The sequence below is a fragment of the Perognathus longimembris genome, chromosome 2, assembly GCF_023159225.1.
Source record: "Perognathus longimembris pacificus isolate PPM17 chromosome 2, ASM2315922v1, whole genome shotgun sequence".
NCBI lineage: Eukaryota > Metazoa > Chordata > Mammalia > Rodentia > Heteromyidae > Perognathus > Perognathus longimembris.
In genome coordinates, this window is record NC_063162.1 from 84769644 (window position 1) to 84786820 (window position 17177).

The 17177-nt window shown below is 36.1% G+C and overlaps 1 protein-coding gene across 2 annotated transcripts in view; it reads right to left on the minus strand.

Moving 5' to 3' along the window:
• Nucleotides 1-17177, minus strand: part of Tax1bp1 (Tax1 binding protein 1) — a 73159-nt gene that overhangs the window by 4157 nt on the left and 51825 nt on the right. Inside the window, exons 12-16 of one of the 2 annotated variants that reach the window (XM_048339620.1) lie at nt 15972-16075; nt 13040-13165; nt 10927-10998; nt 5206-5251; nt 4364-4506 (exon numbers count right to left, since the gene is read on the minus strand). In XM_048339620.1, coding sequence (XP_048195577.1) covers nt 4364-4506; nt 5206-5251; nt 10927-10998; nt 13040-13165; nt 15972-16075 — 491 coding nt within the window. Of the gene's footprint in view, nt 1-4363; nt 4507-5076; nt 5252-10926; nt 10999-13039; nt 13166-15971; nt 16076-17177 lie in introns of both variants that reach the window. The other variant, XM_048339619.1, reaches the window with a different exon arrangement.

Below are 17177 nucleotides of genomic sequence, written 5' to 3' on the forward strand. Positions count from 1 at the left end.
TCATCTTGAAAGAGAAAAAAAAATCTGAAGAAATAAGGAAAAAAACATTATGGAGAACTGGTTACACGCCTTTTTATGAGATATTATTGCTAAACTTTATCAGATACTCATTTCCAGTACTGTGTCAGTCGATGGAAGAACACAGAACTGTACAATTTATATATATTTAAAAATATATAAACAAGCTCACAATGATTCAGCCTTATTTGTGGATTTATTACACACAAAGTAGGTAAGTAGAAACTTCTAAAAAAATTTAAACCACTGAATTACCTGCTTTATTTTTAATTTATTTATGTATGTTGGTGGTACTTGAGAACTCAGAACCTAAGGTTTACAAGGCAGGTGCTCTATCATTTAAGCCACACTTCTGGCCCCTGAACAATATATCTTTCACATAAACTCTATCTCAATAAATCTGTCGTCAAATATTACTTTCCTTAGGTGACCTAAATCCTAAATAATTTAGAAGGCTAAATACATAAATAAAGCATATTTCCTTAACTAAACTTAGCCACAAATACTTAAGTAGTCCTCAAGATCTCAGTGACATCACCTGGTTATAGAAAGAGGGAAATCAGCATTAAGAGATGCCAACCAATGGAGCTAGTAATACAGCTCAGTAGCAGTTGTTGAACATACATCAGATAACTGTACACATGCTAAGTTCATGCATGAATGGATAAGTGTGTACATGCATGCATGATGAGGTTCCATCTCTAGCACCACATTAAAACAAAAATTTTTCAAGTCAAGCAGGATATAGAATGCCAAGAGAAAATAGCTACACATTAAAAAATGATTAAAAACACAGAATCCTTTTTATGATAGCCTATTATTTAACTTTTAGTGTCATGAAACAAGCCATTGCCTAATACCACATAAACAAAGAAAATATAGGAATAAGTTTGATTTTTAACTTTTCACATTTAGACCCAATTTAAGTTATCTTTGTATACAGTCTGAGTTGAGGATATTGAGTGTTCAAAGAAACCATTTGTTAAGATTATCCTTTTCCCATTAAACTGTTGATATTCTAAATAAAAATGAATTGACTGTAATTATATCTACATTTATAAACAGATAACAAAATAAAAAAAAATAAGACCGTGAAAAGTGTAAAAAAAAAAAAATGAGGAAAAAAAAAAACTCTTGCACAATGGCAAGTAGGAAACAGGCTTTGATTTTTTTTTAAAGCAATTTGGAGTCACAGACCCTTTAGAGCCACAGACCTTTCTGTGAATAATCACTAAGAATGTGTCATGAAGATATGTGTATCAATAAAAACTGTCTGCAGTTTAGGAGTCCCTGGAGAAGAATTCATATGGAAAGCAATCAACAGGAAAGCAATCAATATATTAAAAGAATTCGTGAACGTCATTAGTCTTCCTGAAAGACAGAGAATGAAAGAAAATGGGAAACAATCCAGAAAAGAAAAGAATGAAAGTAAGTGGAGAATATATTGGATGTGCATTAGAAAGGGAAAATAAAAATAAGTCTGGCGCTGATGGTTCAGGCTTGTACTCCTAGCTACTCAGGAGGCTGAGATCTGAGGATCAAAGTTCAAAGCCAGACCCTGCAGGAAAGTCCATGAGACTCTATCTCCAATAAACTACTCAGGAAAGGGCAGAAGTGGTGCTGTGAGTCAAGTGATAGAGTGCTATCCTTGAGCACCAAAACTCAGGGACAGTACCCAGACCCGGAGTTCAAGACTAATGGAGAAAGTAGTTCTGACCAGTGCATTCCTAACTTTACCAAATACATGATCATTTAGGAATTTCACTAAATACAATCTGATACACAGTACATTTGGAATAGAATGGGAGATTCTGCATTTTTAGCAGTATTTTTGGAGATGCTACTTCCTTTCCTACATAAAAAACATTGAGCAACAAGGATTTAGACTTGTGTTTCCAAAAATTGGTATGAAAGTGCTTAGTACAAATTCAGATATTCGGTGGGTTTAAATTTTTAGGGATAGTAAATATGCAAGAAAAAAATGGAAATCTTTATATTTGTCACATATCACATAAATAATCAGTTTAGGACCAGACCAACTTTAGTCCTCTCAGTGACATACTAGTTTTGAAGCTGTAATGAAAGAAAGCAAGTGGCCTGTAATGCCAGCTCTTCATAAATCTTGAGATCTAGACTGATGGAGGTTAGAAGCCAGCTCTGACAGAAAAGTCCAATAGAACCCATCTCTAAAATTAATCAGCAAAACATAGGGATGGAAGGAGAGGCCAGGTAACAGAGCCAACAGCCAAGCAAGCAAGCCAGCCAAAAGTGTGAGGGTTCAAATCCCAGTATGCCACCCTGACAAAACAAAATGGGAAATGAAAGCAGCTGGTCCAGTAGAATTATAAAGATTGAGAAATTAACAGCATAATGGCCAAAATCTACACTGCCTATTAGTTTCTGTAGTTATTTTAAAAGGAAATAAAAATATCTTCATAATGGTTACTAAATTTCCTAGGAAAACACATTATTTCTTTTGACTTAAGTAGTACTGTGAAATCTAAAAACCAAAGTAAGCAATAAATAAAACCCTACTGAAATGGTAACAAAAAGTGCCACTAATTGAGAATCAATAGAAACCTTTGGTGTGACCTCACCTAAGACTACAGCCTCCACAGCCAAACTGACAAGATTCAAATCCTGCTTTTTATCTTTATCAGCTGTGTGATTTGAGGCTAGCTATTTAATCTGTTTCTCACTTTCTACTACTATAAAGTATCAGTAGTTAAAACTCACACTTCTCAGTACTGCTATGAAGAATAAATGAGGTACTATATCTAAGAAGCTTTTTTTAAAACTCACACTTCTCAGTACTGCTATGAAGAACAAATGAGGTACTGTATCTAAGAAGCTTAGCTTTAGAGCAAACAGATATAGAAATATTTACTGTCATGACTATCACTGCAATTGTGATGTTAGACTTACTGCAATTATTAGGCAAATGGGAGTTATTATAAAAGGATTTTAAAAGCTGACCATTTTCTGAGATAGGCTAAAGGAGTAGGCTAACTGATTCAATGGTGCCTACTGGCACCCTGTGGTTTGTTAATTATTTCAGGGCAAAGAAATAGAAAGAACAGGTCAATTCAAATTTGTTTTCCATTTCTTACTAAAAATACTTCATTTAAAAGTCATCTTTGCTGTGATAATAAAAAGAATTTAAAAGGTTTGAATATGCATAAAAACTGTTTTCTGTCTAAGTGAAAAATCTTCTGATCACAAAGCACAATTATTTCAGGTATGCATATTCATCTCATTACCAAATCTAAGCATGTCAGCAAATGAGCACAAGACTCTAACACTGCTTTTCACGGGTTTACAGAAGGGCAAAGTACACAGATCAGGAAGAACGTTTTGCTAATTAAACTAAAGCAGATGACTATGGAAGAGAAGGGCTTGTCACATGTAGCAATCGTGTCAAGAATGATCAGATTAAATATGCAAAATGTAAAAGGTATAAAAAAAAATAAGATAATACTCCAGGCCTTAAATAGGCTACAAAAGTTCTGACAGTTTTCCTAATTATTCTCAGTAATAGACATAGGAGGCCAAAAGGCAGGATAGAGAAATACATTTTTAACCATTATGGGTGTTGAACACTAAGGCTAAAATCATGCCTGTCTGAACACTGATCAGTTTCTGCAAAGGTTAATAGCAATTAAATGCAGCAAACTACTTTAAATGAGAAACAGGTCATGATACCAAGTGTATTTATAAAGAGCACAATAAAGCATTTCTTTCAAATTTATCTTAATGCACAGGAAATCCAAGAAGAGTTGCTGTGAAGAAAAAAAAACCCTGTATTTCAAAAGTTAAAAAATCTCTTAAATAAAAGTGTTTTGAAATAAAAGACCACATAAACTAATTCAACTATCATCAGTATTGTTTTGCTACCACAGAATAAGAAATGTTACAATAATTATAATAACGGTATCTAAAAGAATATTTCTCCCAAACGATACTATAATAATCAAGATAATAGAGTTCACCTTAAATTTTACAGTTAAGATGTAAATATTCAAAAATGGTTCAGTATGCAGTGCTTTTTCTATCCTGGAGCATTTACAAAGAATGAATGTAATGAATTAGAGATAATTAAGACTGTATTAACTGATGCCTACAATATTCCAAAATTATTCTTTAAACTTTATCTGTTACCTTAGTATATAAATCCTGAAAGCATAATGAGTTATTTTCAAACTAAAATATAAGCAGGTTTCTTTTTGAAAAATCAAGTAGAGGCAATTATATGAAAATACAAGTATACACTCTTTCCACATACACATAAACCCTTAACTTTAAAGTTGGAAAACCTAAGGGTTCAGACCATGGAAATTCAACTTACTTTGCTATCCTCTGGGTCTTCTAAACCATCAGGCCGACTAAGGTTTCTAGCAGGCTGACTGCAAACAACATTGTCTTCCCAAGAGGGGACTCTTAGAGGTGGCCTTTGGATTTCATCTGGGTAAAAAGTGCCATCTGCTCCATCTGTAATAAAATTTCAGAAGAAACAGGGGAAAAGTTTAGAAAGGTAGGGTTAACCCAGTACTAAAATTAACATATACTAAGTACTATGATATTTAAATACTATGAACAGGAACAAAGAACCCAGTAAGGGACAGGAATGTAGATTAGCAGTAGTAGCACTGCAAAATAAAACACAAGAAGGGTGAACAAGAGGAAAGGCAGCAAAGCCCATTATGCACTGTGGCATAAGCCTATAATCCCAACGCTCAGAAGGCTGAGGCAAAAGTATCCAGCCAGAAATACACAGTAAGATTCCATCTCAAAGAAAACAAAAATTTACTGTTAAACCCAATGGTGCACAGAAGTAATAAGTACAAGTAATAAGAAATAGATTATACATTAATTTATGGTATATCACTGCTAAATGATGCCACCAACATTAAACATTACAACTGAAAACAAAACAAAAACCAGAATGTTTCTATTTGTGTTGACTGAACTAGTGGTTCTCCAATCCAATGAAAATACAAGAAACAAAAACAAAAATTCTCCAAATTCAGCTAATCCCAAAGCCAAAAACACTTTAATGACCTCTTGTTTCCTGGGTTGCATAAGGGTTACCATATTGCAGAACTGGCTGAGCATTCAGAAGAACAGGAACATGACCACTGTGCTCCGAGCATGCATTGAGACATTGTGAAATCTGCTGGGGGCTCTCACCTTCCATTTTCCTTTCTATCTGATTTTCAAAACTCCTTTTAAGTTCCTAGAATTAACAACAACAAAAAGAAAGATGAATAAGTTAAGAACTTGCAAGGGCAACATTAAATATTTAAAAAATTAAAGCCAGTCAGGGCAGGAAAGTTCCTGAGACTCTTACCTGCAATTAGTCAAGAAAAAGCCAGAAGCAGCACTATAACTCAATTAGTAGAGTGCTAGCCTTGAACACAAAAGTGCTCAGGGAGTGCATCTAAGCCCTGAATTCATTCAAGCGCCACAGCAGCCAACAACAAGAAATGCAGATCTCAGCCCCTTGCCAGACCTAGTCTGAAATCCTGATTCTGGAATGGGCCCTAGAATCTCTTTTAACAAGTCATACAGGTTAAGTTCAATGCAAGCTCCAGTTTGAGAACCACTAATCTATATTCTATGCTTGAGGATAAAGAATCTGTCTCTGAAGATGAGTAGATGTCATATTATATAAAATATCACGAGCTATGTTAAGATTTTTGGTAAGTTAAGATTATTGGTAAGTGGATAGAAAGTGGATAGGAGTTTTAATAAGAAAGTGATCAGTTTTGGAGGGGGGGGGGTGTAAGGGAGAGAGAGCGGGAGAGAGGGAGACAGAGGCGGAGAGAGGGAGACAGAGAAGGCGGAGAGAAGAATTTGTGCATGTGCCACACATGCAGGTCCTGGGGCTTGAGCACAGGGCCTGGGTGCTGTTCCTGAGCTTTCTGCACTCAAGGCTAGCACATTCTACCACTTGAGCCATAACTCTACTTCAGATTTTTATTTTGTTTGGGTTTTTTTTGCCAGTCCTGGGGCTTGAACTCAGGGCATGAGCACTGTCCCTGGCTTCTTTTTTATCAAGGCTAGCACTCTACTACTTGAGCCACAGCGCCACTTCCTGCTTTTTCTATATATGTGGTGCTGAGGAATTGAACCCAGGGCTTCATGTATATGAGGCGAGCACTTTACCACTAGGCCATATATATTCCCAACCCCTACTTCCAGCTTTTTGGTGGTTAACTAGAGATGCGTCTCGTGGGCTTTTCTGTCATAGCTGGCTTTGAACCACACTCTTCAGTTTTCAGCCTCCATGGAGCTAGGATTATGGGCGTAAGCCAAAGGCAGCTGACCAGTTTTGTATTTTCAAAAGATCACACTGTATACATGCATGGATGCATACATACACACATACATACATATATAAGTGAGAATGAAAAAAAGGGAGGGGCTGGGGATATAGCCTAGTGGCAAGAGTGCCTGCCTCGGATACATGAGGCCCTAGGTTCGATTCCCCAGCACCACATATACAGAAAACGGCCAGAAGCGGCGCTGTGGCTCAAGTGGCAGAGTGCTAGCCTTGAGCGGGAAGAAGCCAGGGACAGTGCTCAGGCCCTGAGTCCAAGGCCCAGGACTGGCCAAAAAAAAAAAAAAAAAGATACAAAAAAAAAAGGAAAAAAAAAGAAAAAAAGGGAAATGAGAAAAGGAAAGCAGAAGTTGTGTCCCTCAGTCCAACAACCCTCAAGAAAATGAATACTGCAACAAATTCTAGAGTAATCATGAAGGTACATTTATGCTCTCTGACACGAACGTCAACCTGGCATCTTACTCCAGTTCTCTGAGACATCCAGAGTCAGAGGACCAGCTTGAATTCCTGTCTCACAGAAACTATAGTCTGAAACCACAGGACTTAACTGTAATGGTTTCAGTATGGACTTGCATAAGTTTCTTTTTTTTTTTTTTTTTGCAGGGAAAGGGAGTGGTGGGGATGTTTGATTTTTTTAAATAAACAAAGACAGACAGACACATACACACACACTCCATGAGACAGAGAACTCTGTTTTACAGCTGTGTAAGTATTAAGATGTACTGAAAGCTCCCCAAATGCATGGATCTTGGTTTCTAAAGTCCATTCTCCAGTAAAAGGAATAGGGTTCCTAGGAGAAAAGATTGGGGCAGGAAAACTACAAGATAAACCTCTGTGTACCACAAATGTTGGGGCTCAACAAATAATGAGGGGCATATTAAAAGGGCACAGCAGCTAGTTTGAAATAGGATTTATTAGTTAAAGGAAGATGTGATCTGAGTAGCAAACTGGTTGTGATGGATTACAACCTACTAAATAAAATAGGAATACATGAGTCTACAACTAACAAAAATCAATGAACAAATAAAGGAACATGAAAAGATAACTCATTCTTACAGAAAAATTCCAAATAGTCAATATAGAAAGAATGATGGAGCTAGAAGGTCATTAATAAATGCTAAAAATACTGCGTGGAAAGTCTGATGAGGAACAAGATACTCTCAAAATATCTGCCTCCAAATTACTAATAGCAAAGGGAAAATTTTCACTATACATGAGCAAAATCTGGCAGAGATTCCAAGAAAAACCCAAAGGAAAATAAAAAAAATACACATGTAATTATTTGTGAAAAAACAAGAGAACAAACTATTATCAGGAAGAGATGGAACAGAAGTGGCATGGGAAACAATGATATTTCTAAGAGTAAATTTTATATAGTTTGGGCATTGGGAAAATACAAGAATGCACTCATTGTATGCTAAAATAACAAATAACAGAACTAAGTATAGGGGGAAATGTCTGAAACTGAATCCAATCAGAAACAAGTGTACTTCAGATGGGGTGTCAGGAGGAGGGAAGCAATACAACAAATCTAAGTTAACATTAGGGGCAAGAGGACTGAACACAATCTTCCACTCTTAGATATATCCTTGTCATAGTGATATTGGTAAGTAATTCCGAAAAACTTTATGTGGTCTACTGGGTTTAAGAGAATAAATATAAAAGAATAAAAGAATAAATGTGTGGTGTTACGGAAAATCTCATAGTAGAAGGGCTAAACAAATAGAAAGGAGGACTAAAGGAAGAATGCTGTGAGCTTAGAGTAGAATTCAGAGTACCTAAAATAGAAATTTTCCCTAGCTCTCTATCTTCTGAAAGAATCTAAAAGCAATGAGCACCAGAAATAATGAGAAAAATTACAACCTATTATTTTATTTTGGTTTCTAGTTATTCCCTACCAGTAAAGAAGGAAGACTCTTCGGAGTCAACAGATTCTATGGTGGAAAGAGAACTTCTTTCTCACCAAAATGGCTGATTCCACAGATATGATTTTTTTTTAAGGCAAGATGAGCTTAGACCTTATCTTGAAGTGTCAGAAAGAAGCTAAATCTTCAAAAAACCTAACAATGTTTGAAGCCTGGCCTATTTGGAACCTGCTAGAAAGTGTACTCATTAACCAAAAGTGGGATTATATGAACCCAAAGTTAAAAAGGTCAATAACCTATTATCCAATGACTAAAAGGAGTATCATATATTGATGATTATCAGATAGGAAAAAATATGACTGGTAGGAAGGAAAATGAATAATAGATACTACATATAGACAGACTATAACAAATGGATGGACCAACATGAAAAAACCCCATCAAACAGTGGTACAAGTTAATTCTGTGTGTATTTGATATTTATTTTGGTTCTTGACATAGGCTTCTCAAACCTTGGAATTTCCACAGTAAGAACTAGGATACATTTGCTTATGTTAATAAGGTAACAACAGAGTAAGTTCTCAGACAGTTTCAAGGGATGAGGCTGCTCACTGAAAAATACTAGCACACAGCACGATTAGAAGGTTGAAAATGCCAGGACATTCTCCTACTCATCCTGGCAACCACCTCCAACCTGTAAGGATGGTGGCTGAATATAGTTATAGTTAAATCACTTACATAATGCTTTCACAACACAAAATCATGTTGGTAAAGAAACCACAGACAATAATTCTGAAAGGACAAAACTTGGATAACTTCCCAGCTTGATGATACCTGGAAAGAACAAAGCTTGGCACCACAATCTTGTCCTATGGACTTCCTCCAATTGGATCTGTGTTTTACCCATTATGATAAATTGTAAATAATGACCATTAATGTTTCCCTGGTTATTCTAAGAAAACATTTTATGGTAGGTATTGTGGGAGCCCTCAATTTGTTTTCAGCTGCAAAGTGTAGGCAGCTCACTTGTAGCTGGCAATTAATTGAAGTGGTAATCCTTTACCTATGAGGGCCATGCAAACTTGCAGCAGCTGGTATCAGAATTTAATTAAACCAGAGGACACTAGCTGATGTGAGAACATTGCTGCTGAAACACCAATGAAGATATAAAGAAGGTTTTTCTTTCTAGTAGATGAAGGACAAATGTGGGAAATGAGGTGGAATTGAAAAATAAGAACTTCGCACCACAGTAACCCATGCACAGTAATCCATCCTCGAGGTTTAGATTATACTCTGAATGACTCTTTTATCAAGCATAACGTTATTACGGAAATTCCTGGTTCGGTGAGTTAGGTACATTTTTGTTATGTAATTAATTATAGCCAGTCTCACTAGATCAACTTTGTAAGCATTATTAGGCATCCAGTTCAGATGAAAGACACACATTTTCCAAGTTTTTAATTTTTGCTTAAAAGCTTGAATTTTATCAACAGCAACAAAGAGTAGCAATTGCTGTCCCTTTAAGTAACCAGCTCACTGTTACATACCTTAAGTCTGGATAATCAAAATGTGTTTCTTTGGATTTGTGTGATAAGTAAAACAGTTCTCTTCCCCTCCCCCCCCAAAAAAAATAAATCACAGAAGGGCTAAGAGAATCATCCCAATTCATTAGGTAGAAATGCTGTGATGAAACTTTTCATTTCATCACATAATGTTAAAAAGATGTATAAGAAGAATCAGGCTGGGCACTGATGGCTCATGCTTGTAATCCTAGCTACGCAGGAGGCTAACATCTGAGGATCATGGTTCAAAGCCAAGCCAGGCAAGAAAGTCTGAGAGACTCCTATCTCCAATTAAAAACCAGAAAGCCAGAAGTGGCACTGTGGCTCAAAGTGATAGAGTGCTAGCCTTGAGCAAAAAAGCTCAGGGACAGCACTAAGACCCTGAGTTCAAGCACCACACCAGAAAAAAAAAAAAAATCAAGCTGCAATAAATGAGTTACTGTTTCATCATCTTAATGAATCTGGCTTTCCCTTCTACTATGGTAAATGCATAAGCAGTAAGTACCAATGGAGTTCAGTGCTATTGCTTGAATTCTTAATACACAACCCCAGCTTTCATATCAATAACAGAAATGTAACACAGAAGGAAAATATCCAAATAGTGTTCAAGTATGATTATGATATCTTCACAGATCCTAAAACTGGATTGGGGATATACCAAAAGTACCACAATCTACCACTCAGTTGCCTTATTATTGGTTTTTATTTGGTAGGGAGGTGTCTTTTATAGTGCCCCCCCCCCCCCCCCCGCACCGCGGCGAGCTGTGGACCGAACTCTGGGCCTTGCACTTGCCAGGCAGGCAGGCAGGCAACTCTTCTGCTGAGCTAAATCCTCAGCCCCCAAATCACCACTCCGAAACAGGGCCCTACAGCATCTTTACATGACAAATGTACTGCTATTTCAATATCAGGTGTTGCAGGTTCAGAAAATACTTTACTGCAATAAAAGTTGAAATACACTCATAAGTAATTTTTAAAATCTCACTAGATTCTTAAATTTGAGCATTATAAAGTTTACTGTTAGATATAAAATATTCAAATACCAAACTGGTAATTTTCAACTTAAGCATTTTTCTTATAGGCTAAATATTTAAAAGCTATTCAACGTTCAGTATGTTTCTTACAGCACACTATTCAATACCTTCTCTCTGGAGAGGTTTTCCAAATGTGAAGTCAGATTATTTATTTCTTTGTCTTTCTCTGCCAACTGAAGCTGAAAATAAAGAAATTATTATTATTATTATTATTTGTTTTGTTGTGTTCTATAGGGAGCAAGGGTGTGTGTGTGTGCAAAACTGGGGTTTGAACTCAGAACCTCCAATTGGCTAGGCTTGTGGACTGGCTGACAATGATCAGATCTGCTTTTTTCGTTGTTGTTGTTGGTTATTCTGGAAAGTCTCTTCATGGTTTCTGCTAGTAGGTTTTCTAATTGAAATCATCTGGATCTCAGCATCTTGCGTTAGCTAGGATTTACAGGTATAAGCAACCACAAATAGGAGTATTTTACTAAGTTTCTTCTTTCTGAAAGTTTTCTTCACTTTCCAACTATCAAACCCATTGAAATAACCACAAACATTAATTTATGACCTTTCTCTTGCCCAAGTTCCAAATTTGCCTTTGTAATCAAAATGCAAAATGTTCCAAGTCTACTTTTTCTAAATTTGACCTGAAGGAATATTTTCTTCAATAAATAAAGAATACTAAGTATTGATAGTTACACTTACTATATAATTTATTTATTATAAACTGATATGCATATACATTAGTATTGTGGCTTTAAGTGTATGAACTTGATGGCTAATTATATTCATTTTTGTGTATGTATGAGGAAGTTGTTTGGGGGTTTGAACTCAGGGCAAATATTATTAGGTAAACGCTGTACCACTTAAGCCATGCTTCCAGCCCAAATTTTTATTATTTAATTTTGCTTTTATCTTTTTTCTTTCTTTCCCTTTTTTTTTCCTTCTGCCACTATTAAGACTTGAACTCAGCACTTCATGCTTTTTCACTCAAGGGTAACACTCTACCACTTAGCCACATCTCTACTTCTGTTCTTTTGAAGGTAGCTTGAAATAAAAGTCTCACAGATTTGTCTACCCAGCTGGTTTCAAACCAGGATTCTCAGGTCTCAGCTTCCCAAGTAGCTGGGATTGTAGACGTGAGACACTAGAGCCAGTAATTTTGCCTGCTGTTAAAGATAAAAAAAAGTGATCATTTCATTATTCCCTTCCTTTTCTAATAACACTTGCATGAAAATGTTAAATTATCTCAAGATGTTGAAATTTTTGTACTGTAATATGTCATAAGTAATTTTAAAAAATTATTCCATATTCAAGCCAGATGTTGGTGGTACATGGCTACAATTCTCTGACAGAATAGGCAGGCTACTGAAGCAGTAGTATCTGAATCCAATGCTAACTTGGGCTACATAACCTAAATATTGGTTATTATTATTTTTTTTTTGCCAGCCCTGGGCCTTGAACTCAGGGCCTAAGCACTGTCCCTGGCTTTTTTTTTGCTCCAGACTAGCACTCTGCCACTTGAGCCACAGCGCCACTTCTGGCCATATTCTATATATGTGGTGCTGGGGAACTGAACCTAGGGCTTCATGTATACAAGGCAAGCACTCTTGCCACTAGGCCATATTCCTGGTCCTAAAATATTAACACTTTAATATTAAAAGTTAGACTTAAAAATCCTTCAAAATAGGGCTGGGGATATAGCCTAGTGGCAAGAGTGCCTGCCTCGGATACACGAGGCCCTAGGTTCGATTCCCCAGCACCACATATACAGAAAACGGCCAGAAGCGGCGCTGTGGCTCAAGTGGCAGAGTGCTAGCCTTGAGCGGGGAGAAGCCAGGGACAGTGCTCAGGCCCTGAGTCCAAGGCCCAGGACTGGCCAAAAAAAAAAAAAAACAACAACAACAAAAAAAAATCCTTCAAAATATACAATAGAAGCTGGATACCTTAATCCTAGCTACTCAGGGTGCTGAGATCCCAGGATTGTGATTCAAAGCCAGCCCAGGAGGGAAAGCCCATGAGACAATTAACTACCCCAAAAGATGTTAAGTGGAGCTTCAGCTCAAGCAGTAGAACACTAGTCTTGAACAAACAAAGCTTAGGGACAGCATTCAGGCCCTGAGTTCAAACTCCAAGACCAGTATCAAAAAGTATAGGTAGCACACCTTCAAAATTAGCAGTTACATCTAAGTATTATGCCTCAAGTTTGCATACAATAGGGGATGATAAACTTACTTTATAATTATCCTCTGCCTCAGTTAGTTCAAGTTTTACATTTTCAGCAACTTTCACTTGTTCTTTCCATTTCAGCTCCATTACTGCAAGTTCATCAGCATATTTACTGCATTTGGTTTTCTCATCCTAAACAAAATTAGTACAATCACAAAAAGATTTAAAATCTATATAGAATATGCATCCATAAAACAAACCTAGATATATGCTGTTTATTATAATACTAAAAGTATACAAATTTAAATGGTCAGAAATACTTAACACAAGAATTTAATATCCATAAAGTAACAGCATATTACCTACTAAAAAACAAATGACATATAGCCGAGAGTTGGTAGCTCACTTCTGTAATCCTACACTGGAGATCTGATGGTTGTTTTCAAAGCCAGCATGGGCAGGAGAGTTCAGGAGACTTGTACCTACCTCCCCACCTTGTAAACTTGTAAACTACCCTCTTTGCCCCCACCAAAAAAGAAAAAAAAAAAAAAAAAGCCAGAAGTGGAGCTGTGGCTCAAGTAGCAGAATACTAGCCTTGAGCAAAAAAGCTAAGGGGCAGCACCCAAGACCTGAGTTCAAGCCCCAAGACTGGCGTACCCCACACCCCCCACCACACACAAAAGAGGTGGACATACAAATTGAAAAATGTCAATTCAAAATGCTAATTGAAAATAGCATGTGGCAAAAACAAATACATAGCATAGTTCTTTTTTTTAGTAGTTGTTTTATATTATTATGTATAATGTGTATGGTTTGTGTTCATAGAAAAATGTAAACCAAAACATTAACAGCTCTAGTAGGGATCAGGACCACAGAAGCATTATTTATTATCTACTCTTTATGTCTGTACTGCCATAATGTTTCACAATAAGTATATATTGCTTTTGCAAAAGGAGGAAATCAAAATAGTTTATAATGGCTGCTTTTTCTTATAACGCAAATCATAAAGCTACAAATCATGACAGAAATTAAATATACCAATCACATTTTGAATTTCTTCAAGGTGAAGTTCAAAATGTACTTAGGGAAAATTTAGTGGAGAAAACACCTTTGAAGTGATAAGACTAGATCAGCTCCAAGCCATACACTCTTTATCTCATACCACAGACAAAAACTAACTCAAGAGTGTTCCAAGACCTAAATGTAAGTCCTTACTTTAAAACATCCAAATGTGCTATAAGTGTATATACAGCTCATTGGTAGAGCTTTTGCCTACTGTGTGTAATATGCTCTGGCTAGCATTCACTCTACCACTTGAGCAACAGCGCCACTTTTTATTTTTTTTCTGTTTATGTTACTGAGGAATGGAACCCAGGGCTTCATACAAGCTAGGCAAGCACTCTACCCCTAAGCCACATTCCCAGGCTAAATTCAAAATTTTTAATAGCAAAAGACTTGAACACTCATTCAGAGAGAGAGAAAAAAGAGAGAGAGAGAATAAAGCACTGACAAGCATAGGTAAAGTTTAGCATTAAGTGGAAATGGAAATTAAAACCACACTGACATCTTCATTACATACTCATTGAACTGAGTACAAAACAAAAAATGGTATAATAGTACTATGAAAAACAATTAGGTAAATTTTCTCATTAGAACATTCACCTACTACCAAATCACCTCATTATTACATTCCCATATATTTACTAAGAGAAACAAAAACTGTTAGGTCACAAAGTCATAGCAAGTTTATTTGTAACTATCAAAAACAATCCCAAAGACTGGGAAAATGGCCTAGTGGCAAGAGTGCTTAGCCTTGTATACATGAAGCCCTAGGTTCAATTCCTCAGCACCACATATATAGAAATCCAGAAGTGGCACTGTGGCTCAAATTGGTAGAGTACTAGCTTTGATCAAAAAGAAGCCAGGGACAGTGCTCAAGCCCTGAGTTCAAGCCTGAGAACTAGCAATAAATAAATAAATAAACGTGCATGGGATTAAGTATGATTGATGAATATTGAAATACACTATAAAATATTTGTCCAAATATTTAAATGTGCTTAAATCCATGATAGTTATTGACCACAAGTACTGCTACATTTGTTGTATAAACAATAATACTGAGTAAATGACATTTAAAAAAAAAAAAAAAATCCCAAATGCCCATCCACTGGCGACTAAACAAATTGCATCAGTCATACAAAGGCTATAATACCAGCAATAAAAAGGAATATAAAGAACAACATAGAATATTCTCAAAATACTTATACTGGAAAGTGGCAGGAAAGAGCACTTCGGTTTATGTAATTTTACAAAACTTAAATCTAGTATGCTTCAGTATTGTACTAATCATCTCTTCTGCCGAAGAATCTTCTCAAGTAAACAAGTTAAAAATTAAATGGAAAAATACTATTTTAAGCAAGTACCAAAAGATACTTTAAATTACTACAGTGAGCTTTCATTCTGTAGACCTAAAAAAAGCACCATATACAAATACGAACACAAATCTAATTAAGCCAAAGTCACACAAAATAACTTTCCTCTCCACTGCAAATATTGACTTCTAGGAGTATTTTACCAAGAAAGCTGCAAAACTGAATAATATATATGGAATAAAGTTTTGTGTCCTTGTTTTCAGGCAGTCTTGCTCTATAGCCCAGGCTAACCTTGAACTTCTACCTCAGCTTCTCTATTTTTGAGGTTATAATCTCAATTAATTGAACTTCTACCTCAGCTTCTCTACTTCTGAGGTTATAATCTCAATTAATTGTTCATTATCCAAACAAGGACATTTCACTGTATTAACAGAAAATACTGACTTTAGAATCATAATTTAACACCACAGGCCTGTAGCTACAGGGCCTCTAAATCAGCAATCCAAAAGTGAAAGTAAAACTAAAGACAGGAATGGAACATCTCTAGAATACAAATCAACAGAAGCAACACAGATAGGCATTTATATTTAATAAACCCAAGTTCACTCGAAAAGGAGATAACTTACCTGCAATAGTTGTTTACATTTATTATACTTTTCTGTTTTGTCAGCAATTTCTTTGGTCATTTCACAGAGTTGACCTTTCGTTAGCATGTCAAAATCTGTCTCTGCTATAAAAAGGCATAAAATTAAGATTTTGTTAAAAAGTATTTGTCTTTTATACTATTATCCTCTTCAGAAAATTTAAAAGCAGTATATTATGAAACATAACAAATGAAATACTGAAGAAACATCTATGTGTATCATAAATATGATCATTTGGGGCTGGGAATATGGCCTTATGGTAAAATGCTCATCTCATATACATGAAGCCCTGGGTTCAATTCCTCAGCACCACATATATTGAAAAAAGCCAGAAGTGGCACTGTGGCTCAAGAGGTAGAGTACTAGCCTTAAGCAAAAAGAAGCCAGGGACAGTGCTCAGGCTGAGTCCATGCCCCAGGACTGGCAACAAAAACAAAACAAATAAAACAACAAAAAAAAAGAAAGATCATTTTTACATGAGAAACTTTAAATAATTTAGGATGGAACTAAAAATCTAATAAGAAAAAGGCCACTCTATTTTATAATCTGCTAAAACTAGTTCCAAAATGCTCAAATATATTTCTCCTCATATAATTGAATAGAAAGAATAAGAAACCCATCTTTTTGAGAATATATTTTAAATAATTCTTCCAGTACTTCATTATCATTCACAAAGTCTTTATTGAGGACTCTGTAACATTTCTGGTTGAACATCACCAATTCTAAAATATGAAACTCAAAATTCACTGAAAAAAAATGCTCCAAAACTTGAAATGTTTTAAACACCAATGTAACAACACTAGATTTCAGATTTTCGAAACAGAAGCAATCTACCACTAAAAAATCTCACTATTCCAATATATGGAAACTGAAGTCTGACATTTCTTTTTTTTTCTTTCTTTTTTTTTTTTTTTGGCCAGTCCTGGGGCTTGGACTCAGGGCCTGAGCACTGTCCCTGGCTTCTTTTTGCTCAAGGCTAGCACTCTGCCACTTGAGCCACAGCGCCACTTCTGGCCATTTTCTGTATATGTGGTGCTGGGGAATCGAACCCAGGGCCTCAGGTATATGAGGCAGGCACTCTTGCCACTAGGCCATATCCCCAGCCCGAAGTCTGACATTTCTAATCCTGAACATTTTAGAAAAAGGATACTCAACCCATGCAGAGGACACAGAAATGGAAGGCCGGAT